General features: G+C 42.6%; 1 protein-coding gene across 4 annotated transcripts in view; it reads left to right on the top strand.

Moving 5' to 3' along the window:
- Positions 1 to 15,645, top strand: part of bcar3 (BCAR3 adaptor protein, NSP family member) — a 201,241-nt gene that overhangs the window by 99,834 nt on the left and 85,762 nt on the right. For 3 of the 4 annotated variants that reach the window (XM_073062707.1, XM_073062704.1, XM_073062709.1), the window contains exon 3: positions 10,316 to 10,640. In XM_073062707.1, coding sequence (XP_072918808.1) covers positions 10,324 to 10,640 — 317 coding nt within the window. In that variant the 5' untranslated portion in view covers positions 10,316 to 10,323. Of the gene's footprint in view, positions 1 to 3,619; positions 3,716 to 10,315; positions 10,641 to 15,645 lie in introns of those variants that run through there. The other variant, XM_073062705.1, reaches the window with a different exon arrangement.

The following is a 15,645-nucleotide window of genomic DNA, read 5'->3' as shown; positions in this document are numbered from 1 at the left end:
TTATTTAGAGCTACAGCACGGAGCTGGTGGGCCCTACCAGCTCACCAGTGTATACAGCTAAAAGAAACAGTATTCCTCTGGGGCCAAGATGCAAAACACAGTACTGTACATAACATCACACACAACACGTATAGTTATGATCCAGAAAAGATGCAGGGAGAATTTTTTTTTAAAAGGATTAATTTAGGAATAGTGTAAATATGACTCCAAGTCAGGCAGTATCTGTGAAAAGAGAAATAGTCAGTCTGTCGGTTTGAAGAAAGTTGATAAAGAAAGATGCTACGGTACAGTTGTGCTCTTAGAGAATGTGAGTAAACAGGCTTTAATTTGAACCAAAAGAGAAGATCGGTAGCTCGGGTTGGCTGCTTGTTTGTAGGGTTGTTCGCTGAGCCTCGCGGTTAGGTCACAAACGTTTTGACACCAATCATGGTGACATCATGAGTGTTGTTTCCACCAAGTGCTCGTGTTTATATTGGTCTGCCTTGTTCTGATTGGTTAGCTGTCGTGCTGGCCATTAGTCTCTGCTGAGTCCCGGCCAACCAAATAGCTGAGTGATCTCCACCGGCCAATATCCCTGCTTATCGGTCATTGTGAGAATTGGTTCCTTGGCCCTGATCCGGCAGATGCATATGTTCATAAATTGCATCCAGTTCAATGTGCTTGTTATTGGAGTTTAATTTGAACCTTTAGCGAACTATTTAAAATTCAGAAGGCAGAATGCATAACAATATGATTGAAGTTATGCTCATGACCCAAATGGACTCAGAAGATTATTTGAGGATGTAAATCTTTGTAAGTCCATCACATGCAAAAGCCCTCCCCACCACTGGAGCATTGCCACAAGAAAGCAGCATCTATTGTCAAGGACTTCATCATCCAGATCATGCTCTCTTCTTGCTACTACCATCGGGCAGGAGGTACAGGAGCCTCAGGTCCCACACCACCAGGTTCAGGAAGAATTATTACCCCTCAGCCATCAGACTTCTGAACCAAAGTGGTAACTTCACTCACCCCATCACTGAACTGATTCCACAACCTACAAACACACTTTCAAGGATTCTACAACTCATGTTGTCAGTATTATTTATTTATTTTTCTATTTATCATTGAAATGATTGTCCTGTTTTGCGCATTGGATGTTTGTCAGTCATTGTGTATAGTTTTTCATGAACTCTCTTTTATTACTTTGTTTTTCTCAAAATGTCTGCAAGAAAATGGATCTCAGACAGTAGATGGTGTCATTAGGTACTTAGATAATAAATTTACGTTGAACTTTGTTAGTAAGAAATTACTGTATTTTGATGTGTGAAGACCATGAGGTTCTAAACATCTCTGGCAATGTGTTGATCAATAAATTTAGCAGAGACCAGGCACTGAACCAGGACTTTCCTGATCTGCCTGACTCAGTATTACACAAGACAGTGCTGTCACCAACTAAGCCTTCAGGGAGCATGAGTTTTGGTTGAAGTCAGACAGACAGACATACTTTATTGATCCCGAGGGAAATCGGGTTTTTTTACAGTCACACCAACCAAAGAATAGTGTAGAAATATAGCAATATAAAACCATAAATAATTAAATAATCAGTAATTTATTCCAAGTGGAAATAAGTCCAGGCCCAGCCTATTGGCTCAGGGTATCTGACACTCCAAGGGAGGAGTTGTAAAGTTTGATGGCCACAGGTAGGAATGACTTCCTATGACGCTCAGTGTTGCATCTCGGTGGAATGAGTCTCTGGCTGAACGTACTCCTGTGCCTAACCAGTACATTATGGAGTAGATGGGAGACATTGTCCAAGATGGCATGCAACTTGGACAGCATCCTCTTTTCAGACACCACCGACAGAGAGTCCAGTTCCACCCCCACAACATCACTGGCCTTACGAATGAGTTTGTTGATTCTGTTGGTGTCTGCTACCCTCAGCCTGCTGCCCCAGCACACAACAGCAAATATGATAGCACTGGCCACCACAGACTTGTCGAACATCCTCAGCATCGTCCGGCAGATGTTAAAGGACCTAGTGTGTGACCTAGACCAGTTGGTGCAATCTAAGTTGGTCAATTACCCTCAAACTGTGCAACTAATGGTTATAGAGGGTACTTTATTGTCACCAAACAATTGATACTAGAGTGTACAATCATCACATCGATATTTGATTCTGCGCTTCGCGCTCCCTGAAGTACAAATCAAAGTAAATATAATAAAAATGTAAATTATAAATCATAATTAGAAAATAGAAAAGGGAAAGTAAGGTAGCGCAAGTCAGGTCCGGATATTTGGAAGGTATGGCCCAGATCCGGGTCAGGATCCGTTCAGCAGTCTTATCACAGTTGGAAAGAAGCTGTTCCCAAATCTGGCCGTACGAATCTTCATGCTCCTGAACCTTCTCCCGGAGGGAAGTGGGACAAAAAGTGTGTTGGCTGGGTGGGTCGAGTCCTTGATTATCCTGGCAGCACTGCTCCGACAGTGTGAAGTGAGTCCAAGGATGGAAGATTGGTTTGGATATAACTCTATTGTCAGCCTAACTCAGCACAATGTTCTGTTTTGATTCAGTGATTTTCTAATTAGTTAAAATCCAGGCGAGGGTCAGAAATGTTAACATTTTGTTAGCTTTCTAAGTGAAAAGTACAAGGAGTAGGGAAGAGTAAAGTCATAACAGAGGTCGCAATAAAACAGCCGATTCTCTAACTTTTCCTAGAAAGGACATTGTCCAAAAATTTCACTCTGTTCCTCTTCGAGCACTACCTCACTATTTGTGATCTTTTTGAACTACTAATTTAATTTATTTATATATATATTTTTAATTGTAATGTATAAAATATTTTATGTATTGAACAGTAATCTTGCAGCAAAACAACAAATTTCATTACAAAATTTGCCAGTGATAGTAAACCTGATTCTGATTCCTTTCATCAAACAACCTGACATGCTGGATACTTGCTTATTAGAACAGTTGATAATGGTTTTGGTGTAGAATTGGATTATTAAGAAAAAGCAACTCATTAGGAATAAAACCTGGACCCCCATTGCCTTGTGCCTGTGGTGTTTTGTTACCCAGCATTTTTACTGCATTGAAGGAAATGTTGAATTTCACTTTGATGCTGGACATTGCAAAGCAAGGAGTCTTTAACACCTGAAGATTTTGTGATTCTGATATATTTCAGTTCAATTAAACTTTATTTCTAAATTCCATTAGATGTGTGGAGCCTTCTATCAGCAGGTGTCACTGGGAAAAGCTTCAATGCTTTATTAGAACAGGCAGGACCACGATTGCTGGTGGACCCGTGCAGTGTTGTCTGAGTAAAGTGAATGACATGCTAATAGCTTTATAGTGATTGTTGGTCAAATGTGCAGCTCTGACTGGATTCCTCAGTGCCCACACCAGGGTGTGGCTAGGACTCTGATTATGTATCAGAACAGTTCTAAACTGGCAGTGACGGCAGGAGCAACAATTTGGGACTGGGTCTGGAGAGAGAGAGAGAGAGAGAGAGAGAGAGAGAGTATCTGAAGGGACCTGAGGGGGTGGGGAGCAGGCTTTTTTTTTAAAAAAAAAGAAAAACTTCATAAATAATTCTTCAGTGCTTTGATGTGTAATCTGGCAAAGAGCTGCAAACAGAGCCTACTATATGCACACAGTCCAGTTGTGTGAAAAACAGTGGCTTCAGTGTGTGGTGTTCCATTTTAGTTTTTTAAAAGGCCTCATCATTTATTGGAGGTAAGTTCAGGCTGTTTCTCAAGTTTTAGCTAACTTGAAAGTTCCTGTTAACTTTGTGTCCTAAGTCCTAAGTACAGTACTTTCATCCATCTGTTTATTCTTAAACCCCCATTGTACAGCAGCTGTGAGACTGAATAATGATTGTTTTTAAAGGTTTCTTCTTTAAAATGCGGAAGATTTTTTGCTTAGAGTGGAATTTTCTTGTTAAGGTATGTGTTTTCCTGCAACTGGTTGTTACTGCTGTTTACTGGTTTATTTGAGAAATTTCAGTGAATGATAAAGACTTGCCCTGGGGGCCACTGCTGCTGACATTCATGTTTGCTGAAAGATAAAAAGTGGCTGTCAGTGACTTTGATGGGAGACGTCCAAGGGTGATAATTGTGAGCTATATCCTTTATTCTGGAGAAGGTCATGGTGCTTCTTAATATCCCATGTCTGAACCCCTGTGAACATTGGCCGGATAAATGGTTGGTCTAAAGTTTAAACAGCATGTATAGTTTCTGTCAGTGCGAAATGCTAATTTTTTTATATATAGCACAAGTAGTATTTATTGCTTCAATGCAACCCGCGTCTAAACTGCAAGGCTGGGAATCTCTCACACACTCAGCTCGGGGGAGTGTTGTACTTAATCATCAGACATCTGAAGTAAAAAAATGTTCTTTGAAAGTTTATATTGCTTTAACTTTACAGTCTATTCTTTCCTATGGTAGCTGAGTTTCATGTTGATCCTTCAAGTTGCTCTTCTTATTATTTAATATTATTGGCTCAAAGAGAAAATCCTTGTAGACCGAGTTGGTTTTAGATTTAAAAACATTTTGGGAAAGCCAGAGGTTGGGAGACATTTTCCTCCTGTTTGGTCTGAAACCTAACAGAAAACATTGTTCGCCCCCGTATTGTTCTGCACAGAATGAATTGCTTTTTTGTAACGGTTCTTTGTGTGGGTTGAAGTGCCCTGGAATCTGTAGTTTATCCTGAGCTCATAAAATGGTGGCAATTTGTCTGGCCGATTCAATGAAGCTTATCTGGGCTTTGCTTTCGGGTTGTTCAGTCCATGGGTTGGAATGTGACAGTAGAAATCTGCTCCAGAAATGGAAACAGCAGCAAAAGGTGACAAACATTGATCCACTCGTACACGTATCTGAGCAAATTAGCTGTAAGTTGGATGTTGGAGGGACAGCTCTTGCCATGAATAATTCTTTTCGACACACTACAGCACAGTTGCACGTGGTTTGATAACATAAATGGAAGGTGTATTCAGTAAATTCTTTTTAAGAACAGCTTTAGTCTGAAATATGGAAGAACCTGTAAAATAATTTTCTTTGGCATTTGATATCCCAGAGGGGCCGAGGAATCATAGAGTCTCAATATTGTGCAGAAACAGGCCCTTTGGTCCACTATGTCAGCTGACCATCAAGTACTCACAAGACCTTAAGATATAGAAACAGAATTAGGCCATTTGGCCCAATGAGTCTGCTCCGCCATTTCATCATGGCTGATCCATTTCTCTCTCAACCCCAGTCTCCTGCCTTTTCCCCATATGCCTTCATACCCTAACTAATTAAGAATCTATCAACCTCTGCCTTAAATACGGTATACACAATGACTTGATCGCCACAGCCACCTGTGGCAACAAATTCCACAGATTCACCATTCTCTGGCTAAAGAAATTCCTCCTCATCCCCATACTAAATGGATGTCCCTCTATTTTGAGGCTATGCCCTCTGGTCCTAGACTCCCTACCATAGGAAACATCCTCTCCACATCCACTCTGTTGAGATCTTTCAACATTAGATAGGTTTCAATGAGAATACCCCCTCATTCTTCTGAATTCCAAGGGGTACAGGCCCAGAGCCATCACATGGTAACCCTTTCACTTCCGGAATCATAAACCTCCCCTGATGCCTCTCCGATGTCAGCACATACTTTCTAAGACAAGGGGCCCAAAACAGCTCACAATATGCCAAGTGAGGCCTTACCAGTGCCTTTTTAAAGCCTCAATATGGCATCCTATATTTTCTATTCTAGTCCTCTCAAAATGAATGCTGATATTGCATTTGCCTTCCTCACCACCAACTCAACCTGCAAGTTAACCTTTAGAGAACCCTGCACATGGACTCCCAAATCCCCTTGCACCTTGGATTATTGGATTTTCTCTCTGTTTAAAAATCATCTCACCTAAACTAAGGACACAAGGGACTGTAGGTGCTGGAATCTGGAGCAATAAACGGTCTGTTGGAAGAATGTCCCAGGTTTGAACAGTATCTGGGGAGGGAAATGGATGGGATGTTTCAGCTTGAAACTCTGCAGCAGAATCCCACAGATGCTTCTCGCTTCACTGAATTCCTTCAGAAGGTAGTTTGATATTCATCTATCTGTACTAATCACATTTACGAGAACCTTGTCTGGTAATGCAGGTGCTTCACACTTCTGAAATATGTGAGAGGACCTTCCTGTGCCTGGTCAGGCAAGTTGTTAGATTCCCAACCTCCTTTTAGCTGACACCTCGTCATTTGGGTTTGGAGGCTTGCGTGCCTCAATGACCCAGAGAGCTATGTTGGCTGTATTCAGAGCCTTGTGCTTTGGCTGTTGGTAGAGTCACCCTTGCCAAACAGGTCAAAGTCTAGAGGCCAGACTAAGAGTGGTCTACTGGTCCTCCCAGTTCAGGGGTTCAGCTTAGGCTTAGCAACTGTGACCGGTCAAAAATATGGTTAAGGAAATAGCAGTGAAGAATCCTTCCATAGCTGTATGCAACAGAGATGGAGGACCTTCATTGCTGCCCTAAACACCAGCAACATAATGGTCAGTAAGTAAGTTATAGCTGAAAACATTCTTCTCAGATTCCTTCTAAACCTTCTTCCTCTTACTCTAAACCTAGCCCCTCTAGTTTCAGATACCCAAACTGTGGGGGACAATCTCTAGCTAACTAACCTAACTGATGCCCCTATTTAACATTATTATCATGTCTTGTGCAGATACAGTGAAAAGCTTGTCTTGCATACTGTTCATACAGGTCAGATCTTTGCACAGTGCATTGAGGTAGAACAAGGTAAAACAACAACATTGCAGAATAAAGTGTAGCAGCTATAGGGAAAGCGCAGTGCAAGTAAGCAATAAGAAACAAGATCATAGATCTGAACGAGATAGACTGTGAAGTTAAGAGTCCAATTTGTCATATTTAATAGTCTTATAACAGCAGAAGCTGTCCTTGAGCTTGGCAGTCTATGCTGTCAGGATTTTGAGTGGAGAAGAGAGGGTTTCAAGGATGGATGAGATCTTTGCTTATGCTCTTTGCTATACTGAGGCAGTGAGAAGTATAGTCAGACTTCAAGGAGGGGAGGATGGTTTCCATGACATGCTGAGCTTCATACTTTGCTATCTGCAGTTTCTTGATGTCATGTGCAGATCAATTGCCGTACCAAGCTGTGATACACCCAAATAGGATGCATTGATCAAAATTATTGAAGACTGACGGGGACTTGCTGAATTTCCTTAGCCTTCTGAGGAAGTAAAGGCATTGGTGAGCTTTCTTGGCTGTGTTCTGTACATGGCTGGACCAGGACAAGCTCATAGGGATGTTTATGAAGAATATTGAAATCTGGGTGACTGGTTCCTCCCTCTGTGTCAAACCATCATCCAACCTGTCCTATCGCTCTGTTTGTGACATGCAGATATGCAAACACACAAATTTTGGCTAATTCCCTCGGTCAGTTAACCTGGGCTCTTGTCTGGAAGTGCTGCACCTGCTAATAATCTCAGCACGGACTGCACACTGACAAAGTACTCTGTGAAGATATACAGATTGTTGGCTGGTGTGGATGATTGGCAGGTGACCAGCTTGTGACAAATGCGAGGGATGGCATACTGCCCTGTTTACTAGGCCGTTGGACCTGCCATTTGGGGGGATTTGGTGCTCACTTCCTTGCACCATCTACTGTGGGCCTTGCTTGGGAGCCACGGGAGGCCCATATTCAGAATAGAAAATAGCTTCCCATCATTGGTAATGTATCATGTCCGTCTTGATTCCCTGCCTGTAGTCTAGACTCGAAGTTCAATATGTTTTCCCACCTCCACACAACCAGTCACTTGGCATGTCCATCATCATCACTCTGCCTCCAGGCAGTTACTGTTGATCATTTGGAATGTCAGTAAATTCTGCTGCCAGAATCTCATTAACATTCACTCAACATCACCCGCTCTTGGTTACCTCTGTTATTTGGAACTCTCTTGGTATAATACTCAGACCAACATAAAAACAAATCAGTCAGCAAAGTTTTCCAAGAACTGTTTTTTGTGTAATGGCTTGGAAACGTATAATATTTAGGGTCCTGATGAAGTGTCTCAGCCTGAGACGTTGATATTTTATTCCCCATATAATAGATGCTGTCTGGCTTGCTGAGTTCCTCCAACAAATCCTACAGATTTCCAGCGTCTGTAGGATCTCTTGAGCTTAATATTTTGGAAACCCAGGTTTTAGTAGTAGTAGGCTTCCGTTAGTCTCAATAGACCATGGATTTGCGCCTTGGAAAGTTTCCAGGGTGCAAGGCTGGGAAAGGTTTTTTTTAATGGAAAATCGGCAGTTGCCCAAGCTGCAAGTCTCCTCTCTCCACGCCACTGATGTTGTCCGAGGGAAGGGCATTAGGACCCATACAGCTTGGTACCGGTGTCATTGCAGAGCAATGTGTGGTTAAGTGCCTTGCTGAAGGACACGCACGCAGCCTCAGCCAAGGCTTGAACGAGCGACCTTCAGATCATTAGACGAATGCCTTAACCACTTGGCCACGCGCCAACACTAATTCCTCTAATTGTATAAGAAAAAACCCAGGTTTTACAAACCTATGGAGATCAACACCACAACAATATTATTTTTTTCTTTGTCTGATTAACAGGGATGGCTTTCTTTTCTGTGGGGAAACCTGGGGCCTAGAAACTAGAATTTTTGGTTGAGTTGATGGTATAAAGAGTGGGCAACAAGGTAATGCATAGCAAAGGTGTTGTTGGTGATAGTTGGGGGCGAGGAAATGCAGGAATCAGGGAGTGATTGTTGTTGATGCAGGTCATTGGTGGTTTACAGAGTTAACTCGTTTGCTTTGACTGGACACAGACATTAGTGTAAAATGCCCTCATCTACTTTTAGTTGGTGGGCCTCAAGAAAATGGAAACCTGGCTGATGGTGATAGAAGCAAAAATGATGTAAAGAAGGTCTTCCATCCATTCCTGTTAAAGCTGGCTTGAGCTTGGATTTGAAATTCTTAACATTTTCACTTACTGTCCATTTTTTTTGAGTGGTCAAAATCCAGTCCAATTGCATAATAGCAATTGCGCAGGCAACACGGCAGTGAGGTGGTTAGCGTAATGCTTTGGTAGTGCCACCATTCGCGACTCAATTCCCAACTCGTTCTGTAAGGAGTCTGTCGGTTTTCCCTGTGACAGGGCTTCCTCCCACTTTCCGAAGACATGGGTTAGTTGGTTACTTAGTCTCATGGGTGTAATTGGACAGTACTGGCTCATTGGACTGGGAGGGCCTGTTACCGTGTTTTATCTCTTAAAATAATGAATCTATGGCACAGGTTTGTCTGAATGCCAAGTGGTTTTTCTCCAGGGGGACTTACAACAGAGAACAGGGGAAATCACCTTTAATTCTTGAAGATCAGGAGAACTACTAGAGTTGTCCTCTCAGTAATATTCCATCCATGATAGATGTTGATATGGGCCAATAGAAGGAGACATCGGAGGCCAAACTAACCCACCCCTCAGTTATCTCAGAAAGGAGGCGTTAGCATTGGAGAGGGTCCAGAAGAGGTTAACAAGAATGATCCCAGGAACAAAAAGGGTTAACTTATGAGGAGCCTTTGATGCCTTAGGACATGTACTCACTGGAATTTAGAATAATTAAGGGGGATATCATTGAAACCTATCAAAAATTGAAAGCCCTAGATAGAGTGGATGTGGAGAGGTTGTTTCCTATAGTCAGGGAGTCTCTAAGACCAGAGGGCACAGCTTCAGAATACAAGGACATTCCTTTAGAACAGAGATGAGGAGGAATTTGTTTAGCCAGAGGGTGATGAATCTGTGGAATTCATTGTCACAGAGGCTCTGGAGGTCAAGTTGTTGGGTATATTTAAAGGGGAGGTTGATAGGTTCCTGATTAGTGAGGGAGTCAAAGGTTATGGGGAGGAAGATAATAAATCAGCCAGTCTCGATGGGCTGAACAGTCTAATTCTGCTCCTATATCTTGTGGTCTTCTGTCTTATGGTAGAGAATGAAGGATTGAAAGGTTAAGGACATTTTTTTCCCTCAGAAGGGTACCTGCATTAGTTGAAGTGCAATCATAACTTTGGTCAAACACTGAAGACTAAAGTTAATAGATGTGATTGCAACAGACTCATTAGATTTATACCTGACTTTCCTAGAGCCTTATTTGACTTTGTGTCAGAGTCTCAGACATCCTTGTACCAGGAATGCAGAACAAACTTGTAGATTATCGCTGTAAGCCATCACTAATAGGTTTGAATTATCATAAAGACTTAAAAGCAGCTTTTGCGCAATGATTAACCAGGTGCCTGAATTGCTCATGGTGTCTGTTTGTCTTTCTAACTGCAGAGCTGAAGATGATGGCAGCAGGGAAGTTCGCGAGTTTACCTCGCAAGACCCATGGCGACCGCAAGTACTCCCTCGCATCCTCCATGGAGGCGCTAAATGTCGAGGGCACCCTCTCCAGCCGGCATTCCAGTTTGTTCCAGAGCGTCTCCATCCATGGTACGCTCCCAAGAAAGAATAGCAGGAAGCTATCTTTTCCAACTTATGGCACAAATGAACCCATGGAAACTCCGCCTGTAAGCTTGCCATCTCGATTGCACAAAGCATCTTGGTTATATGATGTCATTGAAGAGCATCCCTCGCAAGAGGCCAAGGAAGGCCATTCTGGGTAACTAATTTCATTACTATTAAGTCAATGCACTGAGGATGATGGGTAATAGCCCAGTCGGGCTATAATGTCGTCTGTCATGTTTAATTTGTTCAAGTTAGAAGTATTGTACATTATTATGCATTTACCTACTAAATACTGAAAGGTCTGGATGGGTGGGGGTGCACATTGAGGATGTTTTCATTAGCAAGTAAGTCTAAGATCTGTGGGCACAGCCTCAGAATAAATGGATATCTCTTTAGGACTAAGGTGAGGAGAAATTTCTTCAGCTTTCACCCTGAGAGGGTGTTGAATTTGTGGAATTAGTTACCACAGAGCAGTACTTAAGCAGGGATTATAAACACCAGGGATTCTGTGGATGCTAAAAATTTTGAGCAACGCGCAGAAAATTCTGGAGAAGCTCAGCAAGACAGCGATTGATAGGTTCTTGACTGTTAAGGGCTTTGGGGCGAAGGCAGGAAAATGGGATTGAGTGAAAAATATCAGGCATGGTTGATTGCTGGAGTGGACTCGATGGGCCGAGTGGCTTCATCCTGCTACTAATTTATGGTCTGCTCGTTAAACAAGTTAAGTGGCCACCATCCTGGTGCACATGCTGAAGAAATTTTTAGGAAGAGCAGTGGGACACGGAAGGCGATGTCACGCACTAGCATGGTTGTTACCTTCAGGAATAACCAGGCCATCTTATTGGTCAGTTTGAGCCAATGCTCACATTGCATCCAGATTACCTCTTGAACTCCACCTTTTGGAATCGGAATTAAGTGTACTGATATACCAAAAGAAGTTTGTCTTGCATGCTGTTAATACAGATCAATTCATTGCACAGTGCATTGAGGTAGTGCAAACAATAACAGAATGAAGAATGAAGTGTAACAGCCACAGAGACAGTGCAGTGAGGGTACACAATAGGGTGCAAGGTCATAATGAGGTCAAGAGTCAATCTCAACATACTAAGGAGCCATTGAAATACAGGGAGGAGATAGAAGCTGTCCTTGAGCCTGATGGTACACACTTCGGGGCTTTTGTATCTTCAGCCCACTGGAAGTGGAAAGGAGACGTTGCCTGGGGTGAGTGGGGTCTTCGATTATGCAGGCAGTGATAAATACTGTCAGAGTCCATGGCGTGGATGCTGGTTGCCGAGATGTGCTGAAGTAACGAGCAATTGCAATACCAAGCCATGGTCCATCCAGATAGAATGCTTTCCATGGTGCACCAATAATAATTGGTGAGGGTTGATGAGGACATGCCAATTTCTTTAGCCTCCTGAGGAAGTAGAAGCACTAGTGAGCTTTCTTGGCTGTGGCGTCTGTGTGGTTTCCAGTCTGCAATGGAAGAGAAGTGTTTCAAAAGACTCAGGGTGAACAGTATTGGGTCCGGCATTCTAGTGCTTGCTTGAGTAGGTTGCTCTGTACGTTGCACAGTTTGTGTTAGTGCTGGCCTTTAGTGAACACTCACCATGCATCGGCATTAGTCTTGACCTGTGATGTTATTACACTGCATCACCATCCAATGAACTGTGCTTCATGTTAACATCTTCCCTCAGTCTCCCCTGGTGACTCCATAACTCAGCCTTGTTTACCCCCAAGGTGAGTTCAAGAGCCAGAGGGTAATGTTGCAGCTCTATAAAAACCCTGGTTACACCACACTTGGGCTATTGTGTTCAGTTCTGATTGCCTCATTATAGGAAGGACATGGACGCTTTAGGGAAAGTGCAGCTGAGATTTACCAGGATGCAGCCGGGGGTTAGAGAGTATGTCTTGTGAGAACAGGTCGTCAAGCAAGTCAGAGCTTTTCCCGTTGGAGTAAAGGGGGGTGAGAGGCAATTTCATAGAGGTGTATAGGATGTTAAGAGGCATTGATAGAGTGGACAGCCAGCACCTTTTTCCCAGGTCTGAAATGGCTATTACAAGAGAGCATAATTTCAAGGTGATTGGAGAGTGTAAGAGGGGATGTCAGAGGTAGGTTTTTTAACAGAGTGGTGGGTCTTCATCATTTAATTCTGAATGTACAGTAATAGGCAGTTTTATTTGCTTTGTATTTGGAGTATTGTGTACAAGTTCTGGTCACCTCACTACGGAAACGATGTGGTAGCTATACCATGAGTGCAGAAGAGATTCACCTGGAAGTTGCCTGGAATAGAGGGCAGCAGTTATGAAGACGGTTCAGATTGGCTGGGTTTATTCTCACTGGCTGAGGGTGACCAGAGGGTGATTGTGCGGGGCAGAGAAAAGATAGATAATCATTTTGTTTTGCCTCAGGGTAGGAAAGTCTTGAACTAATTAACACAGATTTAGGTGAGATGAGAGAAATTTAAACGGTAAACAGAAGATTCTGCAGATGCTGGAAATCCTGAGCAACACATACAAAATGCTGGAGGAACTCAGCAGTCCAGGCAGCATCTCTGGAGGGGAATAAACAGTCAAGACCCTTTATTAGTCCTGATAAAGGTCTGTTTATTCCTCTTCATAGAGATTCTATGCTGTAATATATCAATGATTAAACCGAGGTTGAGGTGGAAATAAATTTAAAAATAACTGCAAAGACTGGAAGTTTGAATCAAATCTAGAAAATGTTTGGCAGCAAGTGTGGGAAAGAGAGAAGCTTAGTCTCACATTGAGGAAGAGTGCTTGGTGTGGTGGGGTGGGAGGTAGAAAGGAAAACGATAATGTGTCTGATAGGGTAAGGCCAGGGTTGCCATGAGTATAAAATAGTAATCGGTGGGTTAATGACAGCAGTTAGGGATAATCTGGACCAAGTGTTGTGAAATGCAGGGCTGTGGGAGATGTCTGACCATACTAATGAAGGGAGTAAAACAGCCAGTATCACCCAGGGGTGACGTATGCAGTGCAGATGGACAGTTTTAATACGGAGTAAACAGGCCATTGAATCCAGTATTGAACCTGGAAGTCGGCAAAGCGCTGAGATGGAAGATGAGATATTCTTCCTAAAGCTTGTGTTGGGTTGAATTGTAACAGGGCAGGGGAACACAGACAAAGAGATCAGAACAGGAATGGGAAGGGGGAATTAACTAGAGGCTGAGGGTCACTCCTGCAGATCTACAGAGTAATCATCCAACCTGCATGGTAGAGAAGGCCACATCGTGAACACTGACTGGACTGGAAGAATTGCATGCGATGCACGGCTTCACCTGACACATGTTGACATGGAATGGCTTGTTTATGAGTGTTCACACTTATCTTTTCCAGTGGCAGGTTCTTGCAGGTTTGACTGTAAGGCTGAAAACATTTCTTGTGCAGTGATCTACTTGGAAAATTCACTCTCATGGACTTTGCAACTCATGTTCTCGATATTTATTATTTTTCATTTATTATTATTACTTTGTTTTTTTAAATATTTGCACAATTTGTTGTCTTTTGCACATTGGTTGTTTGTCTATACTTGTGTGCAGTTTTTCATTGATTCTATGATGTTTCTATTGCTACTTACTGCGAATGGCTCATAATTTGAATCTCGGTTGTATATGGTAACACAAATGTACTTTAATAATAAATTTACTTTGAACTTTTAAAAAAAGTCAGCAAACTTAAATGTAAGTCTAATTAATTTTATTGGCTGTAGTTGACACAGAACATAATCTTCTGTTGTAACTTTGCATTCTTGCTCTGTCCCTTTTCACCCTGGCCATCCACTCTGCCACTCTTATCTTTCATTTCCCTGCCTGGATCTTCCCGGTTAACTTGCTCAGTTAAAGATAAGGTATCAGCCTTGGCTCAGCACTATCTTGTTCAACTCTGGTTCAGGAGATCTGTTACAACGGCACTTTACCATTCTCTCTGCCAGAAGGTTAATATGGGGAGGGGAAATGAGGAGACGTTGCTCAGATGGGAATACGTCCTAGCGCTGCTGAACTGTTTGCCTAAGAGCACAGGTTACTAGGCAACCTCAAACATGGATGTCCTTGAGCTAGCCAATAGACTGTTAACACAGAACATATGACTTAGCATTTAAAGGCCAAAGTAAATGTAAAATACATTTGCTCCATGTTCATGTGATACACAGCACTAATTTATTTATTTATTGAGATACAGCGAGCCCTGATTTAATCTATCCCTAATCACGAGACAATCCAGAATGATCAACTAACCTACCAACCAGTACATCTTCGGACTCCGGGAGGAAACCGGAGAGCTCGGAGAAAGCCCACAAGGCCATGGGGAGAATGTACAAAGTCCTTTCAGCAATGTATGCTGTGAAAATTAAATTAACCAAATTATACTTAAAAATGAACTCTAAATAGGTGCCACACACACTAAATGCTGGAGGAGCTTTGCAGGTCGGGTTGCATCTGTGGAGAAGAATAAACAGTCAACATTTTGGGCTGAGGCTCTTCATCAGTCTGAATGAAGGGTCTTGTCCTGCAGCATCGACTGTTTATTGCTCTCCATAGATGCTGCCTGACCTGCTAAGTTGCTCCGGCATTTTTGTGTGTATTGTTCATGATTTCCAGCATCTGCAGATTCTCTTGTGTTCTATATAGAGGTGCTATTGCTTTTTCAATGTTTTCAGTAGGTTGTGTGAAACTGTCCTGTTCTGAGGGAGATTTCTTGATGCCAAGATGAAATATTTAGCTTGATGAGCAATTGGTGCAGATGTTATCATGGATGAGGAATGCTATTGTGAGCAGTGGAGTGAATTTTAGTTCCCCAGATAACCCATCACCGTGACAGAGATTAGAGTGCCTGGGGAGGGGGTGGTGAGCAGACATCTCTGCTTTTCAAAGTCTCATTCTCAAGTGCTGCTCTTTGTTTTTTTTTGTTTCATGAACTTGCAGCAAGATCAAGCTGTTACCTGATTAACTGTAAACTTGGCTGCAGTTGAAATGATTGCTGTCTGATCCACGGCCTGCCGGCTGCAATAGTGCTACTGTGGTGAGTGTGATGACTCACGGTGGGTTTGATCCTGCTGCCTCTCTGTGGCTAATTCATTATACTGACCCAGGAGGCAGGAAGCAGAGATCTTCTCCTCAGTGGGAGAGGGGGCAACT

The sequence above is a fragment of the Hemitrygon akajei genome, chromosome 12 (genome assembly GCF_048418815.1).
Source record: "Hemitrygon akajei chromosome 12, sHemAka1.3, whole genome shotgun sequence".
Lineage (NCBI taxonomy): Eukaryota > Metazoa > Chordata > Chondrichthyes > Myliobatiformes > Dasyatidae > Hemitrygon > Hemitrygon akajei.
Note: the sequence above shows the minus strand (reverse complement) of the source record. Positions and strands in the feature narration are given on the sequence as shown.